Source organism: Nothobranchius furzeri, chromosome 2 (assembly GCF_043380555.1).
Source record: "Nothobranchius furzeri strain GRZ-AD chromosome 2, NfurGRZ-RIMD1, whole genome shotgun sequence".
In the NCBI taxonomy this organism is placed as follows: Eukaryota; Metazoa; Chordata; class Actinopteri; order Cyprinodontiformes; family Nothobranchiidae; genus Nothobranchius; species Nothobranchius furzeri.
Genome location: NC_091742.1, coordinates 16,791,646 through 16,806,917, shown reverse-complemented (window position 1 = coordinate 16,806,917; position 15,272 = coordinate 16,791,646). Strand labels below are relative to the sequence as shown.

General features: G+C 46.6%; 1 protein-coding gene across 7 annotated transcripts in view; it reads right to left on the bottom strand.

Annotated features, from left to right (window-relative positions):
* The window catches only part of myo6a (myosin VIa), a 62,037-nt gene that overhangs the window by 27,163 nt on the left and 19,602 nt on the right, over nt 1-15,272 (bottom strand). For all 7 annotated transcript variants that reach the window (XM_070544542.1, XM_070544544.1, XM_070544545.1 and 4 more), the window contains exons 7-18: nt 15,184-15,239; nt 15,021-15,118; nt 14,782-14,946; nt 13,196-13,276; nt 12,376-12,556; nt 10,319-10,463; nt 7,935-8,092; nt 5,871-5,962; nt 4,898-4,970; nt 3,622-3,749; nt 1,926-2,021; nt 1,681-1,851 (exon numbers count right to left, since the gene is read on the bottom strand). In XM_070544542.1, the coding sequence (XP_070400643.1) occupies nt 1,681-1,851; nt 1,926-2,021; nt 3,622-3,749; nt 4,898-4,970; nt 5,871-5,962; nt 7,935-8,092; nt 10,319-10,463; nt 12,376-12,556; nt 13,196-13,276; nt 14,782-14,946; nt 15,021-15,118; nt 15,184-15,239 (1,444 nt within the window). The remainder of the gene's footprint in view (nt 1-1,680; nt 1,852-1,925; nt 2,022-3,621; nt 3,750-4,897; nt 4,971-5,870; nt 5,963-7,934; nt 8,093-10,318; nt 10,464-12,375; nt 12,557-13,195; nt 13,277-14,781; nt 14,947-15,020; nt 15,119-15,183; nt 15,240-15,272) is intronic.

Genomic DNA, 15,272 nt, shown 5'->3' with positions numbered 1-15,272 from the left:
GGAGAGGAGGGTCCGTCGGATTGTTGAACCTCAGAGTCAGGAGGAGCAATGTGGTTTTCGTCCTGTCCGTGGAACACTGGACCAGCTCTATACTCTTAGGGGGTCCTGGAGGGTGCGTGGGAATTTGCCCAACCAGTCTATATGTGTTTTGTGGATTTAGAGAAGGCATTTGACCGCGTCCCTCAGGGGGCCCTGTGGGGGGTACTCCAGGAGTATGGGGTACCAGGCCCTCTGATACGGGCTGTTAGGTCCCTTTCTGACCGGTGACAGAGCTTGGTCCGCATTGCTGGCAGTAAGTCGGGCTCGTTCCCAGTGAGTTGGACTCCGCCAAGGCTGCTCTTTGTCACCGATTCTGTTCATAACCTTCATGGACAGGATTTCTAGGTACAGCCAAGGTGTGGAGGGCATCCGTTTTGGTGGCCCGAGGATCAGGTCTCTGCTTTTTGCAGATGATGTCGTTGAGGGTCTGCCCTCATGAGGAAATTACTATACAGTATTTTTCTCCAAAAGACTGCCAGAAACGCCCTGAAGCGTAAATAAGAAGGCATATTGAGATCAGCGCCAGCAGGGACTTCATTTCCCATGATTCCCTGCAGCCGGCAGCAGCTTGATGACGTCACCAAAGCGACGCTGAAGAATCTATAAGAGCCGAAGCGAGAGCGGAAATCATCCTCTTTTTGTCCAGCTTCAGCTGGTGTTTGAAGAGACGCTCGTTCTGCTACGGCTCCGGACGCGTAGAGTTTCTATGAAGAGAGCCTGTCTGTAACTTCACACCCAACATCGCACCCGACGACTGGATCTACTGTGTAAGGAAGCCTGAAGCTAAGAGTTTATGATGAGGCTAGGTTTTCCTGTTTTCTGCCAGAACTCAACGAGCTCATTGTGTTAAAATAGTCTTTGAACTCATGAATACAATTAAACGGGTTTAATGAGTTTGTTTCAGTATTTTCATTCATGTTTTTGGAAGATTTCAAAAAGTGGATGAATGAATCTGCCCAGTGGTATTTTCATTTCTGTAACGTCAACATTACTATCAAACAGTAGCCTAGTGAACTAGACCAAATTCTTGCTTTGCAAAGTTTGGTCTAGGCATGCTCCATTGGAACCTCAGCAGCTCCTACCAGGACTCTGGCTAGCCAATCACAGCTCTCTAGAGGGGTTTCAAACACATAAAGAGCTGTGATTGGTCCATAATGGTGGGCCAATCATAGTGCTCTATCTGCTTAGTGAACAAATCACAGAGCTTTATCCGCTTTGTGGGCCAATCAGGGCACTCTATATGCCTGGTGGGTGGGATGATGCAACAGAGTGAAACAAGAGTATGTCACATTCATTGTCCAGTGGAATGCGGAGATCATTTGAAAGACAACGGTAGAACCCGCCCCACAACCGAGAGCCGTCAAAGGAGCGTGGCCAGACTAAATAATACATTTATTTAGTCTGGCTTGCCAGGCTAATCAAACAGAGGATTTGTGTTGAAAATGTTAGAATTAAATTCATCTCTAAGGTATCTGGGAAGACAAAAGGCAGCTTGAGGGGGTCTTTGGGAAATTCCAATCCCATAAGGGGTCCCTGGCCCCCAAAAGTTTGAGACCCCCTGGTGTAACCCAAACAGAGCCCTTAGGGCCACAAACGTAAACGTGACCTTCAACCCTGTGAACAGGTGGACCTGCTGCTCACCTTGAACTTGTTGCCAACGCTGATGAAGCTGAGCTTCCCAGCCTTCGGCTTGAGGTCTTTGCTGTTGTTGGAGTTTTCGAAGAGCTCACGGACGAAGCGGTCTTTGGACTCGCTAACCAGACACTCGAGAGACATGTGCAGCGCATCGTTGTTCTTCTCCACAAACTTGGTCTGAGATCAAATGAGAAACAGAAGTTAAACCTTGCAGCCAGTAGGTCCAACAGAACCGTGGTTCCTAAACGCACCGTCTCGTAGCAAACCGCTCCTGCAAAGTGTCTGATAATAAATCCCTCATCGTCCCTCACATTCCTGTGGACCGCCAGCTTGGACTTCCTGGGGACCTGTAGGACACACACACATTCGTGTCTGAGCACAGTCTCTTCATCATCTTCATCTAACCAACAGCAGCCTCATAAATAATAAACCTAAAGCTTTCATGACTTATTTAAATAAAAAACCTGTCAGACTTAAATAAAAACATGAATGATTAAATAACGAAGAAAAGAGCTGAAACTAAAAGATATGATGCAGTCCAGTCTGAGAAATAAAATACCTGCAAATCTTGAGAAAACCCTTAAGATTTTTTTGTTCATAAACCCGTTTCCAGTTTCCCTGGGCCGGTTCCTTCCAGTTTCCCTGGGCCGGTTCCTTCCAGTTTCCCTGGGCCGGTTCTTCCCAGTTTCCCTGGGCCGGTTCTTCCCAGTTTCCCTGGGCCGGTTCTTCCCAGTTTCCTGTTTCTCTAGGCTGGTTCTTCCCGTTTCCTGTTTCCCTGGGCCGGTTCCTTCCCGTTTCTCTGGGTTGGTTCCTTCCCAGTTTCCCTGGGCCGGTTCTTCCCGTTTCCCTAGGCCGGTTCTTCCCGTTTCCTGTTTCTCTGGGCTGGTTCTTCCCGTTTCCTGTTTCCCTGGGCCGGTTCCTTCCCGTTTCTCTGGGTTGGTTCCTTCCCAGTTTCCCTGGGCCGGTTCTTCCCGTTTCCCTAGGCCGGTTCTTCCCGTTTCCTGTTTCTCTGGGCTGGTTCTTCCCGTTTCCTGTAACCCTGGGCCCGTTCCTTCCCATTTTCTCTGAGTTGGTTCCTTCCCAGTTTCTCTGGGTTGGTTCCTTCCCAGTTTCCCTGGGCCGGTTCTTCCCGTTTCCCTGGGCCGGTTCTTCCCGTTTCCTGTTTCCCTGGACTGGTTCTTCCCGTTTCCTGTTTCCCTGGGCCGGTACCTTCCCGTTTCCTGTTTCTCTGGGCCAGCTCCTTCAGGTTTCCTGTTTCCCTGGGCCGGTTCCTTCAGGTTTCCTGTTTCCCTGGGCCGGTTCCTTCAGGTTTCCTGTTTCCCTGGGCTGGTTCTTCCCATTTCCTGCTATTAAATGACCTGATACAAACATAGGAGTCTAGTTTGCTACGTAAACAACAACGAAACGTTATTAGTAATTTATTTGGTCCACTGTAATCTAAACTGATAAATGCCAGCATTTTCCGCTATTAAATTAATAATTAAAAAACAGCTACTTTTATTTTGATGGTCAGTTAGCTAAATTAGCATTTTGAGGGATCGTGAAAAGTGAAATCCAAACACACACAACACATTTTACAGGTAACACAATTATTTACAATAATAAACAACTTTATATTTTTATATTAGTATTTCTGATATACAACTTTACAGTGAATAGATTTCTCCTCTGACGTTCGGAGTACAACGGTTGCCACACTATGAAACCGCTGTCCCAATTGCGTAAAAGAGTGCACTGAAGCATCCTCGACACAGTGGGCAATGCAAGAACACATCTGAGAACTTTGAGCGAACTTGCCATGATGCGTACTTAGAATTGGAACACTCCTTGGACCATCGTTGATGACGTTTCACAAGGACGCGAACCCACAAGTACAGACAAGCATGCATATTGAGAAACGGCCCTGTTTCCTGTTGCCCTGGGCCAGCTCCTTCCTGTGAGTCTCACCGTCAGGCGGAAGTGGTTCCGGTGCTTGCTGTGAACAGCGTCGGTGAAGTGCTGGTCGCTGGGCTGAGGGAGGCGGTTCTCTTCATCTAGGATGTCAAGGATGCCGACCACCTTGGTCTCCACCAGGTCTACGGAGAAGGAGAAGGAGAGGTTTAAGCATCAGAGGCTAAAACCACAGCGGGGCTCCTATAGGGTCAGACAGCTGTCAATCAACATTACATCTGGAGATAAAGGAACATTATTTTTATAAATATGGAGTTTTGACCATGACTTCATCCCAGTTTGTCATTCTGGCCCAGAGTGAATTTGAGTTAAATTATCTGCATCACTATCAGCTGATCCTGAATCATCAAAGCTATCATGATGGAACCATTACAGAACAACTGAATCCCAGAGAAACGCCATAATTTCTCCCAGGTCACATGACACCTCAAACCCAGCCCATATTAATAATAAACCCATCTGGCTGTTGTCAGAGTTTCTCTGTAATAAGTGAAACTGAACAGTTGATTGATGTAAGATTCATGCTTTCCTCTAAAATGGCTTGAACCCGTTACCAAGGCAACAACTGTGATTCTTTGTTTTTATTCTGTCAGTGGAATCCACTGGCTATTTTAAACTGGACTTTATTTCATGTGCATGAACGCATCATTTCCAGATGATTTCATGAGAAATAAACTGATGTTTGACCTTAAAGCTGCTTTAGTGAATCTACAGAACAAGCTCGGTTCTGAACACAAACACGGAGCCCTCAGAACTCTCCTCCGGTATCGTCCCTGAGACGCTTTAACCGGAACCACAAACCCACATTACTGGAGGAAACACGCGTAGCTGTTTTCTAGCTCGGAACGTCTTTAGTTGTCCGTTTTTTTTTTTTTGTGGGACTCTGGTAGTTTTTGTGGGACTCTGGTTCTAAAGCTGAAGTGGTAGCAGCCGGCTGTTTCTCCCCCTCTGACGTTATTGGGCGAGTGTGTAATGACTGGAGGACCAGGGAAGTGCGGCGGTTTGCCAAGACCACAACCGGATGGTCCAAAGGTTGGTTTAGGTCTGAGCCGTGTTATTGGAGAAGGTTTTGAGACAAATGCGAGAGAACCACTTTAATATATTTACAGCTACGTTAGAACGTTGCTAAGGCATGAAATCAATGTCTTAAGCTAGCTTCGTTCACACATTTGTTGTTTGATTATTATAATCAGTGGACTGACTTGTCCACCAGTCTGCAGCTGGACGCATCTTCATATGTAACCTTGCAGGGTCAAAGGTGAATCAGACCTACCTATGCAGTCCTGGTTGTCCACGTAGTGGACCTCGTTGACCCCAAGTCCCTCCCGCTGGTACAGCTCCTGCTCCTGTAAAGCAACAGAGACATTCCTAATGAGACGCTGTCCTCAGCAGGAACAGGAAATGTCTAATGAGGATGGCAATGGCACGTCAGCATGCTAACCCGAGCCACTCGCTTCGCTTTCTGCTGTTAAGCTATCAGCTAAAAGGTTACAGCTTTCAGACAGATGCTGTTTTCAGGAGTTTGTGACATTTAACCCGACAGGTTGTGGCCCTCCATCGTCTCGTTCAGAGACAGCAGCTCTGCTCGACTCCGCTTCATTATGTGATGCCCTTCAGCAGCAGAGACTTACTTAGCATCATTATCTTTTGAGATTTAGGGAGGTGAGTCGTCATGGTAACGGTTGCTGACGGAGACTTGAGATGGGGGAGCATGGTCAACAGGAAGGGCTGCTGAGGGGAGTCCGGTCGTTAGTGATTATTATCAACGCCGTGGGACTTATCCAGTCACATTCAGCTCCATCTCTAACATCTCACGCACACATAGCACCTTTGAGTCCAAAAGCCCAGAGGACAGGAGACTATTACGGACATCTGGTCTTCAGGACAAATGGGGTTAAGGGGTTGAGGAGGAAGACGAAAGAGAGGAAGAAAAATAAGTTTTTAGGAAGTGCCTCTGCAGGTATAAACAAGACAAAGAGGATTTCCTGACAATGTGAGCAGAGAGGAGTAAAACTAAAAAGAGCCGACGTGTGTGGAACAGCTGGGCAGCCATGTTGGCGCTAGCGCTGCGACAGCGGCTCTGGTGCATTCGGGTCGCAACGCTGCTTCAACAGAGCGATACCCTCACAAGCAAAATATCAAACAGGTTTAATTTTCACTACACAACCCTAACCCTGCACAACGCCAAACCAACGGGTCTGCACCAAAGGAGGTCCAGGGACGGATCTGCTGAGGAGACCACTCACCTCCTTCAGGATGCGCTCATTAAAGAACTGCTGCAGCTTCTCGTTACAGTAGTTGATGCAGAACTGCTCAAAGCTGTTGTGTTCAAAGTACTCTGAAACAGAGCAAAGCAACAAATGAAAGGTTCTGCGGTTCCCAGCACGGCTTTAGAACCGTCAGAGCTTCACTCAGCTCTTTAATCTAAGAGTGGAGATTACACATTCCTGCTCTACAAACATCAGAACGGTTAGTAAGCGATTAGCTAGCAGAATTTGGGGTTAACTGGGGTAATCTAGAGTAAACTAGGGGTGATTAGGATTAACTAGGGGTAATCTAGAGGTAGCTAGGGGTAATCTAGTGTTAGCTAGGGGGTGTTTAGGATGAACTAGGGGTAATCTAGAGGTAGCTAGGGGTAATCTAGTGTTAGCTAGGGATGTTTAGGGTTAACTAGGGGTAATCTAGTGTTAGCTAGGGGGTGTTTAGGATGAACTAGGGGTAATCTAGAGGTAGCTAGGGGTAATCTAGTGTTAGCTAGGGGGTGTTTAGGATGAACTAGGGGTAATCTAGAGGTAGCTAGGGGTAATCTAGTGTTAGCTAGGGGTGGTTAGGGTTAACTAGGGGTAATCTAGTGTTAGCTAGAGGTAACAAGCGTTAACTAGAGTGATCTAGGGGTGTTTAGGATTAACTAGAGGTAATCTAGTGTTATATAGAGGTAACCAGCGTTAACTAGAGTAAACTAGGGGTATTTAGGATTAACTAGGGGTAATCTCGTGTTAGCTAGGGGTAATCTAGTGTTAGCTAGGGGGTGTTTAGGGTTAACTAGGGGTAATATAGTGTTAGCAAGAGGTAACTAGTGTTAACTAGAGTAAACTAGGGGTGTTTAGGATTAACTAGGGGTAATCTCGTGTTAGCTAGGGGTGTTTAGGGTTAACTAGGGGTAATCTAGTGTTAGCTAGAGGAAGCCAGGGTTACCTAGAGTAAACTAGGGATGTTTAGGATTAACTAGGGGTAATCTAGAGTTAGCTAGGGGTAATCTAGTGTTAGCTAGGGGTGTTTAGGGTTAACTAGGGGTAATATAGTGTTAGCTAGAGGTAACAAGCGTCAACTAGAGTAAACTAGGGATGTTCAGGATTAACTGGGGTAATCTAGAGGTAGCTAGGGGTAAGCTAGTGTTAGCTAGGGGTGGTTAGGGTTAACTAGGGGTAATCTAGTGTTAGCTAGAGGTAACAAGCGTTAACTAGAGTGATCTAGGGGTGTTTAGGATTAACTAGAGGTAATCTAGTGTTATATAGAGGTAACCAGCGTTAACTAGAGTAAACTAGGGGTATTTAGGATTAACTAGGGGTAATCTCGTGTTAGCTAGGGGTAATCTAGTGTTAGCTTGGGGGTGTTTAGGGTTAACTAGGGGTAATATAGTGTTAGCAAGAGGTAACTAGTGTTAACTAGAGTAAACTAGGGGTGTTTAGGATTAACTAGGGGTAATCTCGTGTTAGCTAGGGGTGTTTAGGGTTAACTAGGGGTAATCTAGTGTTAGCTAGAGGAAGCCAGGGTTACCTAGAGTAAACTAGGGATGTTTAGGGTTAACTAGGGGTAATCTAGTGTTAGCTAGAGGTAACAAGCGTCAACTAGAGTAAACTAGGGATGTTCAGGATTAACTGGGGTAATCTAGAGGTAGCTAGGGGTAAGCTAGTATTAGCTATGGGTGTTAAGGGTTAACTAGGGGAAATCTAGATGTAGGTAGGGGTAACCAGGGTTAGCTTGAGTAAACTAGGGGTAACTGGAATTAGCTAGAATAAGCTATGAGTAGTTAGGTATAACTAGGGGTAAGCTATGCAAAGCTAGGGATAATTTAGTGTTAGCTAGGTGTAACCAGAGTTAACTATGGGTAATCTAGTGTTAGCTAGAGGTAAATCAAGTTAACTAGAGTAAACTATGGGTATTTGGGGTTAACTAGGGGTAATGCAGAAGTAGCTAGGGGTAATCTAGGGTTGGTTAGTTGTAAGTTATGGGTAACTAGGCATAGCTAGGGATACTTAGGGGTTAGCTTGAGTAAGCTAGGTGGGGCTAGTTTTAGGAAGAGGTCTAACCGAAGCCAGCGATGTCCAGGACTCCGATGAAGTTAGCGGAGGAGTCGAAGGGGAAGCACTGGTTAACTCTGGTCACCACGTGGTCGAACAGGCGGCTGTAGACGGCCTTGGCCAGTGCATCACGGGCATTGTTGGCTTGCTCCACCTTCAGAGGAACTCTGGGTAAAAAAACATGAGCAACACTGATCAGACCTCAGGTCTGAAGAGAGTCTGAAGGCTGCACGAGTCATTTTCTACACAAATTTTGTGATTTACAAAGAAAATGGAAAGACAGAAAAATGTGGAAAACTCTTGAGTAAAACCATCTGGAGACTGGAACCCTGGCAGCATGCCGGTGAAGCTACATTTGCATACTTAGGCTATGTTCACACTCCAAACAAAAGCTAAACTAATCTGACTTTTGCCCCACAAGCGAGCCATTTCTGATTTGTTGAAGGTAAGGTCTCACTAGTCGTCATCACACACTCGTGAAAAGTCTTCTCTTGGGAACCACCCCCATGGAAACCAGTGAGCTGCAGACATGACCATGCTCAGGAACCTTCTGGTGATCAAACCCTCAATCCCAGCCTTAATGCTGAATGTCAACGAGGCATGAGGTCTGTGGTATGACCCGACTGTGATTTGAACTACGATCTCCCAGTCTCAGGGCAGACGCTCATACCACTAGGCCACTGAGCTGTCTGAACAGCACTGATCTGATCTTTTTCATATCTGATTCAAGTCACTTTCATATGTGATACAGAATCTGACACGTATCTGATCTGAAGCGACTGCAGTCTGAACAGTCGTGTCGCACTAAATCCACCTCTGTCACCGAGTCAGCGGAGGGGAGCATTGTGTGTAGACAATCCTGAGGAGCAGCGCTGGCAGAAGGATTCAGAAGTCTGTCTGGACATCCTGTCAAGTACAGGAATTAAAAATGCAGAAAGGTCTCTCCGGTCTTCAGGACAAAAGGAGATGGGGCGGGGGGGGGGGGGGGGGGGGGGGGTCTGTGACTTCACTTTGTCATGTGACACCAAGAAGACGATGAGAATGAGGAGTAAAGTGGTTTATAGTTTTTAAAACAGTTGGCGGGTGTGATGCTTAAACTGTGGATGGACTGTCAGTGACCAGCACCACCTCTCCTGGTTCTGACTCCACTCAGATGACGGGTCCTCTTCTGTGGGTCGGGTCACTTTATGGTCGTAAAGTGTTCCCACTGGAGAGCATTTGGTGTTGCATTTCAGTCCTAATGTAAGCAACCGCACACACACCTGCATGCACACACACACACCTACCTACCTACACACACCTGCATGCACACACACACACCTACCTACCTACACACACCTGCATGCACACACACACACCTACCTACCTACACACACCTGCATGCACACACACACACCTACCTACCTACACACACCTGCATGCACACACACACACCTACCTACCTACACACACCTGCATGCACACACACACACACCTACCTACCTACACACACCTGCATGCACACACACACACCTACCTACCTACACACACCTGCATGCACACACACACCTACACACACCTGCATGCACACACCTGCATGCACACACACACACACCTACCTACCTACCTACCCACCCACCCACCCACACCCACACCCACACCCACACCCACACACACACTGTGGTTCTGCCCAGCCGGGTCGACCCAGCTAACTGCCTCCTGAGCAGATGGCTGATGAGGCGCAGGTTCTGTCATCCGCATCCAGAGAAGGCTGACACCAGGAAGTCGAACTCTCTGGGCTCAACTCAGGCAGCCAGGGGGCTCGTAACATCCACAAACAAGTCACACTGGATCCAACGGGCCGACCAGAACCAATTACAGATTAATGGGTGAGTCATCTGGACGGTGAAAGAGATGGACTGGAACCAGTCAGAGAAGTGGTACCTGAACCCGTAAGCCTCCATCTTTGAGCCGTTTGTGAACATGACTCGGCATTTATTCCAACATGTTTTTAATCCCACCCATCCAGGATGCTCCTTTCACAAATGATCAACGAGGAGATCCTGTTGGCCGCTTTCTGCTCCGTTCATCAGCAAGGGAAACAAAGCTGTGAGCTGCAGGTTGAAGAACATCTAGTGATGCAGGAGGATCAGCCTGGGCTTCTGGTATGACCTCCAGTTGGTCTGATGATGTTTACGTCTGGTAAACAACTCACCAAAGCCATGTCTGGTCCAGGAGCCCCCTTCATAAACATCTGTGTAGAACCCCCCACACAACCTCAAACCTAGTGTTTCCATTTTCAGTTTTCAGAGACGTGTGTGTGTGTGTGTGTGTGTGTGTGTGTGTGTGTGTGTGTGTGTGTGTGTGTGTGTGTGTGTGTGTGTGTGTGTGTGTGTGTGTGGAGAGCCTCCTACTTAATGGCCGTCCCTTTGGCGCCCCCTGCTGACGTCAGCATGACCCTGGAGGTGAGGCTGACCCTCAGGTCGTCCTCCTCCAGACCCAGGAGCTCAGCGCAGGACTCCACGGTGTGGCTGGACTGGTTTCTGATGGTGCAGCCGCCTGTAAGACGAGGATCAGGGAGAAACAGCAAGTAAAGACATGAGTGCGGTTTATGTCTCTGATAACCGATTCTGAAATTATGTGAAAGAAGCAACAACATCGTCTTCTGCTGGTTTCAAATTGTATTTCCTATCTGCTCCTCCAGAGACTGCATGGACATGAGGGTTACACAGGACAGGTTAGTGGAAAGGTTTGTGGTTAGCTGGTTAGTGAAGGAGATCCATCAGCTGGGTAATTTAATCCTAATCCAGCCCACAGCATTCTGCTGGTGTTATCAGAAAGAATAAAACACACATCTTAAATATTATTGGAAGTGTAGAATTTGTTTTATGTTTTATTGTTTTCTGGATCAAACAGAACTTGATTCATTCTCCAACATTTCAGAAATGAACCACTGGGTTCAAATAAAATAACAAACTAACTCAAACATTTCATTTGGTGTTATGTCTGACACTCTTGAAATGTGGCATAAATATTGGACTCTAGAGCTGCTCAGAGACATTAAACACTCATATATGAACCCATTATGTATTTTATTATTACACTATGTGTCCTGTAGGTTTTCTGTTCTTTTTTAGATTTTGTGAGTTTCTGCAAAGCGTGTTTTTCTCAGCCTGAGGTGTGGCTGTTGAACGAGGAAACAGATTGTTTTACTTTGTTAAATCTTCTTAAATGCTTAAAATGTTTTGTCCTAACCTGTTGTGAATGGAGAGATTTTGATGGATGGCAAGTTGTGTCAATTACGTTTTTGATTAAAAAAAATTGAAATAAAAAGCAGTTATATGACATCTTCTATTTATCAATGAAAACAAATCAATATGAAATAATCGCGATGCATCGGGATATTGAATCGAATGGAATCGTTGACCCAATAATCGTAATCGAATCGAGAGACTAGTGTTTATGTTTATTTATTTCGCAGACGCTTTTATCCAAAGCGTTTTACAATTTATAACCTATAGGGCATGTTGTGAACTGTGGGGGAAACCGGAGTACCCGGAGGAAACCCACGCATGCATGGGGAGAACGCGCAACTCCACGCAGAAAGGCCGCAGCTGAGTTTCAAACCTGCGACCTTCGTGCTGCGAGGCAACAGTGCTAACCACTGCACCACCATGCAGCCCAGTGAAGATGCATGTGTGTGTGTGTGTGTGTATGTGTGTGTGTGTGTGTGTGGGGGGGGGGGGGGGATATGTGAGGTCTTATTAATCAGTACGGCACTTTGAGTTACATCTTCTGTATGAAAAGCACTTTATAAATAAAGTTTGATTTGATTTATGTTGTTTATTTATAGCTGTAATCCTTTCTGTTACACCTGCAGCTTGTTGGGAGGTTCGGTGGCTCGTGTCCACCGACTGTTTTCCATGGAATGGGAAGGATCGGGTCACTAAATTTTCTGTTCCGATTGTAAAACCGGTCCAGAAAACCGACCCGGACCGTGCCAGTCCCGGGACTTTTTTGGCTGCCTTCTGTTGTAGGTCGAGAAATTTCTGGAGCGGCATGGTTAGGGTGGAGCAACAACACAGTCTACTGATTGGTTGACAGAAATTCGTCACTACTTGCAACAAGCAAAACAAACCGAGCTCCGTTGTTTGTGTTTTCGTTAGCTGTACATGAATGTGATCAAATGCTAGCACGTTTTGGTCACCTTCAGAGTTCCATACTTTTCTCACCAGACAGCCGAAGGATCAGTGTCGGGCCAAGATGAAGAAATGAAAGGCCAATATAGTTGACAGTTGAGGACAGAAACAGCCGGAGAGGATCGTTTTTGGATGGGACAAATACACGGAGTTGCTACGACACGCCGATCCAAAGAAAACCAGACTCGATCGTACCAGACCCGGCAAACCCGTTTAGATGCTCTGGGAGGACCCATAATTTCCTCTGCTGCTGCTGTTCTTCTGAAGCTCACCTGATGTGCTTCCTGCCTCTTCAAAGTCGATGTTTCCGAGGTGCAGCACACCGGCTACCACCCGGAACAGATCCAGCTTCTCAGTGTCATCCAGGCCAATCTTCTTCATGGCGACACACATCCTGTTGAAGTCTCCGAGGTCGTCCAGCAGTGGGTCCTTCAACGGGCCGGACTTCAGGTGCTGAAGAACCAGAACAGAGACGCCTGGTTAGGGTTAACCCCTTCCTCATCAGATATTCATACATTCATGCTGATTTTCCCCCCTTTTCCTGATCCTGTTTCCTTGTGAGGACACCAAAACCAGAAAAAGGTGAGAAAAACACAAAGTCAGATTCTGATCCGATAACTCGGCTCGCTGGACCCGTTTGGTTCTGATGAGAAGTCCAGACGTTCGGCTGCTCTGTGAAGATGGTAGGTTGTCAGCAGGACGTCTCAAAGGAATTAAAAACATTTTGGTCTGGGAACTTCCCACCAGGCTGACACCCGTTTACAGTCTCTACTGAAATGTTTAAACAGGATATTTGTGACGCAGAGCAGTCGGCTGTCCTGACTCGCCATCGCCATGAAAGAAACACCTTCATGCAGGAAGAGAAAATATTCAGTTAAAACAGACAGCTCCAATCACCTGATGGTCCTGTGGAATGAAGCAACAAGGGGACATATAGGACATCAGTCAGCAGGTAAAAACACACCTTTAACCCCCCCACCCCACCCCCTAAACACACCTGGAGACAAGAGTATAAAACCTAAAACATGATTGTTCTGCTGGTTCCTGATCAGAAACAACCAAATGGTCTCTGCACAAACAAGGCTTCAGTACCTCTGGACTCTTCCGGTTCTGTAGAATCTGCTTGTCCGTGTCTTTAGTGGCGAAGAACCGAGTGCATCCTCTGTTCAGGTACTGAAACGGAATCAGAACAAAGTTCAACGATTCCTTCAGATCACATGATAACTAACACCAAATAACACCACTAACTTACCTGTGCGGGAAACTAAACTAGTCCCCCGGTTCAGAGTAAAGCTACTCAAGAAGCTTAGCAGCAGGTGGGGCTGAACTTCCTCCGTGATCAGAACAGATCAACGGGTTAAAAACTGATATCTAGATCTAGATCTATAGATAGATCTTCAGGACAGAAAAGAGTGTTCTAGAAGTTGCTTGACTCGTGGAGATTATTGTAGCATAATAAGTAGCTTTAGCTTGTCCAATGCTATCTTTATGAAGATGCATGTGACAAAGATACAGATCCTAGTGAGGTATAGACCAGCTGCCGGCCCTTAGCTTTCCTAAAGCGTAGTGCTGGTGTAAACCAGGGGACCGAACGGGACTTCATAATGGCAACAGAGTTTAGCAACTTGGCCAAGCTATGATTATAAAATAAACCAAGTCAGTTGGGGAGGGGGGGTCTGCAAACACACCCATAAAACCTTTAATACAGAAAGAAAAACAGACCTAGTCTATGGATTTCAGATCACGATAAGAAATGGAACAAACCGGTTACATAGTAGAAAGAGTGAGGGAAGCATTGAATTTAAGAAGAAAATGCTAATTCCTCTGTAACAGTCATTTGGAGTCGGTCCAGAACAGCAGATCGAGTGTGTGACCTCTAACGTGTGTAGGAGATCTGTGACCATCTAGGCAAGAAACAAAGCCTTTTGTTGCAGACACATTCCTTTAGTCCAGATGAAAATTTAACTCACCAAGCTCAATAACATTCGTAGATAAAGATGGAAGATGTGACAGTAATGGTGAGAACTCACCCACAAAGCCTTTAACCCACTTGGGGAGGCCAGGAAACAGCTGGTGGGAGCTGAACCAGGTATGGGACTCAAATGAACAGAACTGAGGTAGAGTCAGTGGGCCCACCCTAAGGGACTCCTGGTACAGTAACACCTCCCCCTACACCAGCCACACAGTCCTGGTACGACAGTGAGCAGCCTTCACGGATTAGGAGTCAACTAAATAAATCCAATGAGTAGCTCTTAAGTGTCCACAAACACTAAAACTCACTGAAAGACTCAAATTAAAACTAAGGAATTTAAACATCATGGTGGCGTCCCTCTCAAAAAGGAAACACCTTCAACAAGTCCAGTTGCCTTCATCTGAAACCTTTTGGATTACCATGAACTGGACGATGGAGAACCTTTACCAGCATATAGCAAGGTGTACCCAATAAAGTGGCCAGCAAGTGTTTAAAACGGTAATCCGGGTTTACTCCTCAGAGCCCGAGCTGTAGCCTCCCTTTATCCCGCCGTCTTCCCGTTTTGTGCCCCCGCTGACCGGAAGAGTTTAAAATAAATCTTTTATTAACCGGAACGGTTTTGGAACGTTTGATTTTCAGCCTCAGAAAATAAAAGGTACCGGAGAACCGACGGTGATCCAACATCACCCAGCCCTAGAGCTCGTACCCTGAACGTGTCGGGAGATCCCAGGTGGAACTTCTGCCGGATGTCTTCTGGCGCTCCGGCACACAGCCGGTAGAAGATGTGGTAGTTCCTTTCCTCGGGAGACTGCCTGCAGATTCTGGACTTCTCCAGAAGGTAGTGGGACACGAAGCCTCCCACCACAGCATTCTGCAGGACAAACAGCAGTTCTGTTAGAAAACGGCCGTTCTGAGGGGAACCACAGCTCAGAGGTAAAGGAAGACCTTCTCGTTGAAGTGGATCTCCACAAACTTCCCGAAGCGACTGCTGTTGTTGTTCCGGACAGTTTTAGCATTTCCAAAAGCCTCCAGGAGAGGGTTAGCTGAGGAACCAGAACCCAGTCAGAACCCAAGAGGAAGTGGGTTATAGAAGAGTCACTAGTCTTACCTTCCACTATCCTCTCATCGATGTCCTGCCCCGTGCCATACGATGTGGTTAAATACCTGAAACCAGTTAAGGAACCGGATTAAACCAGA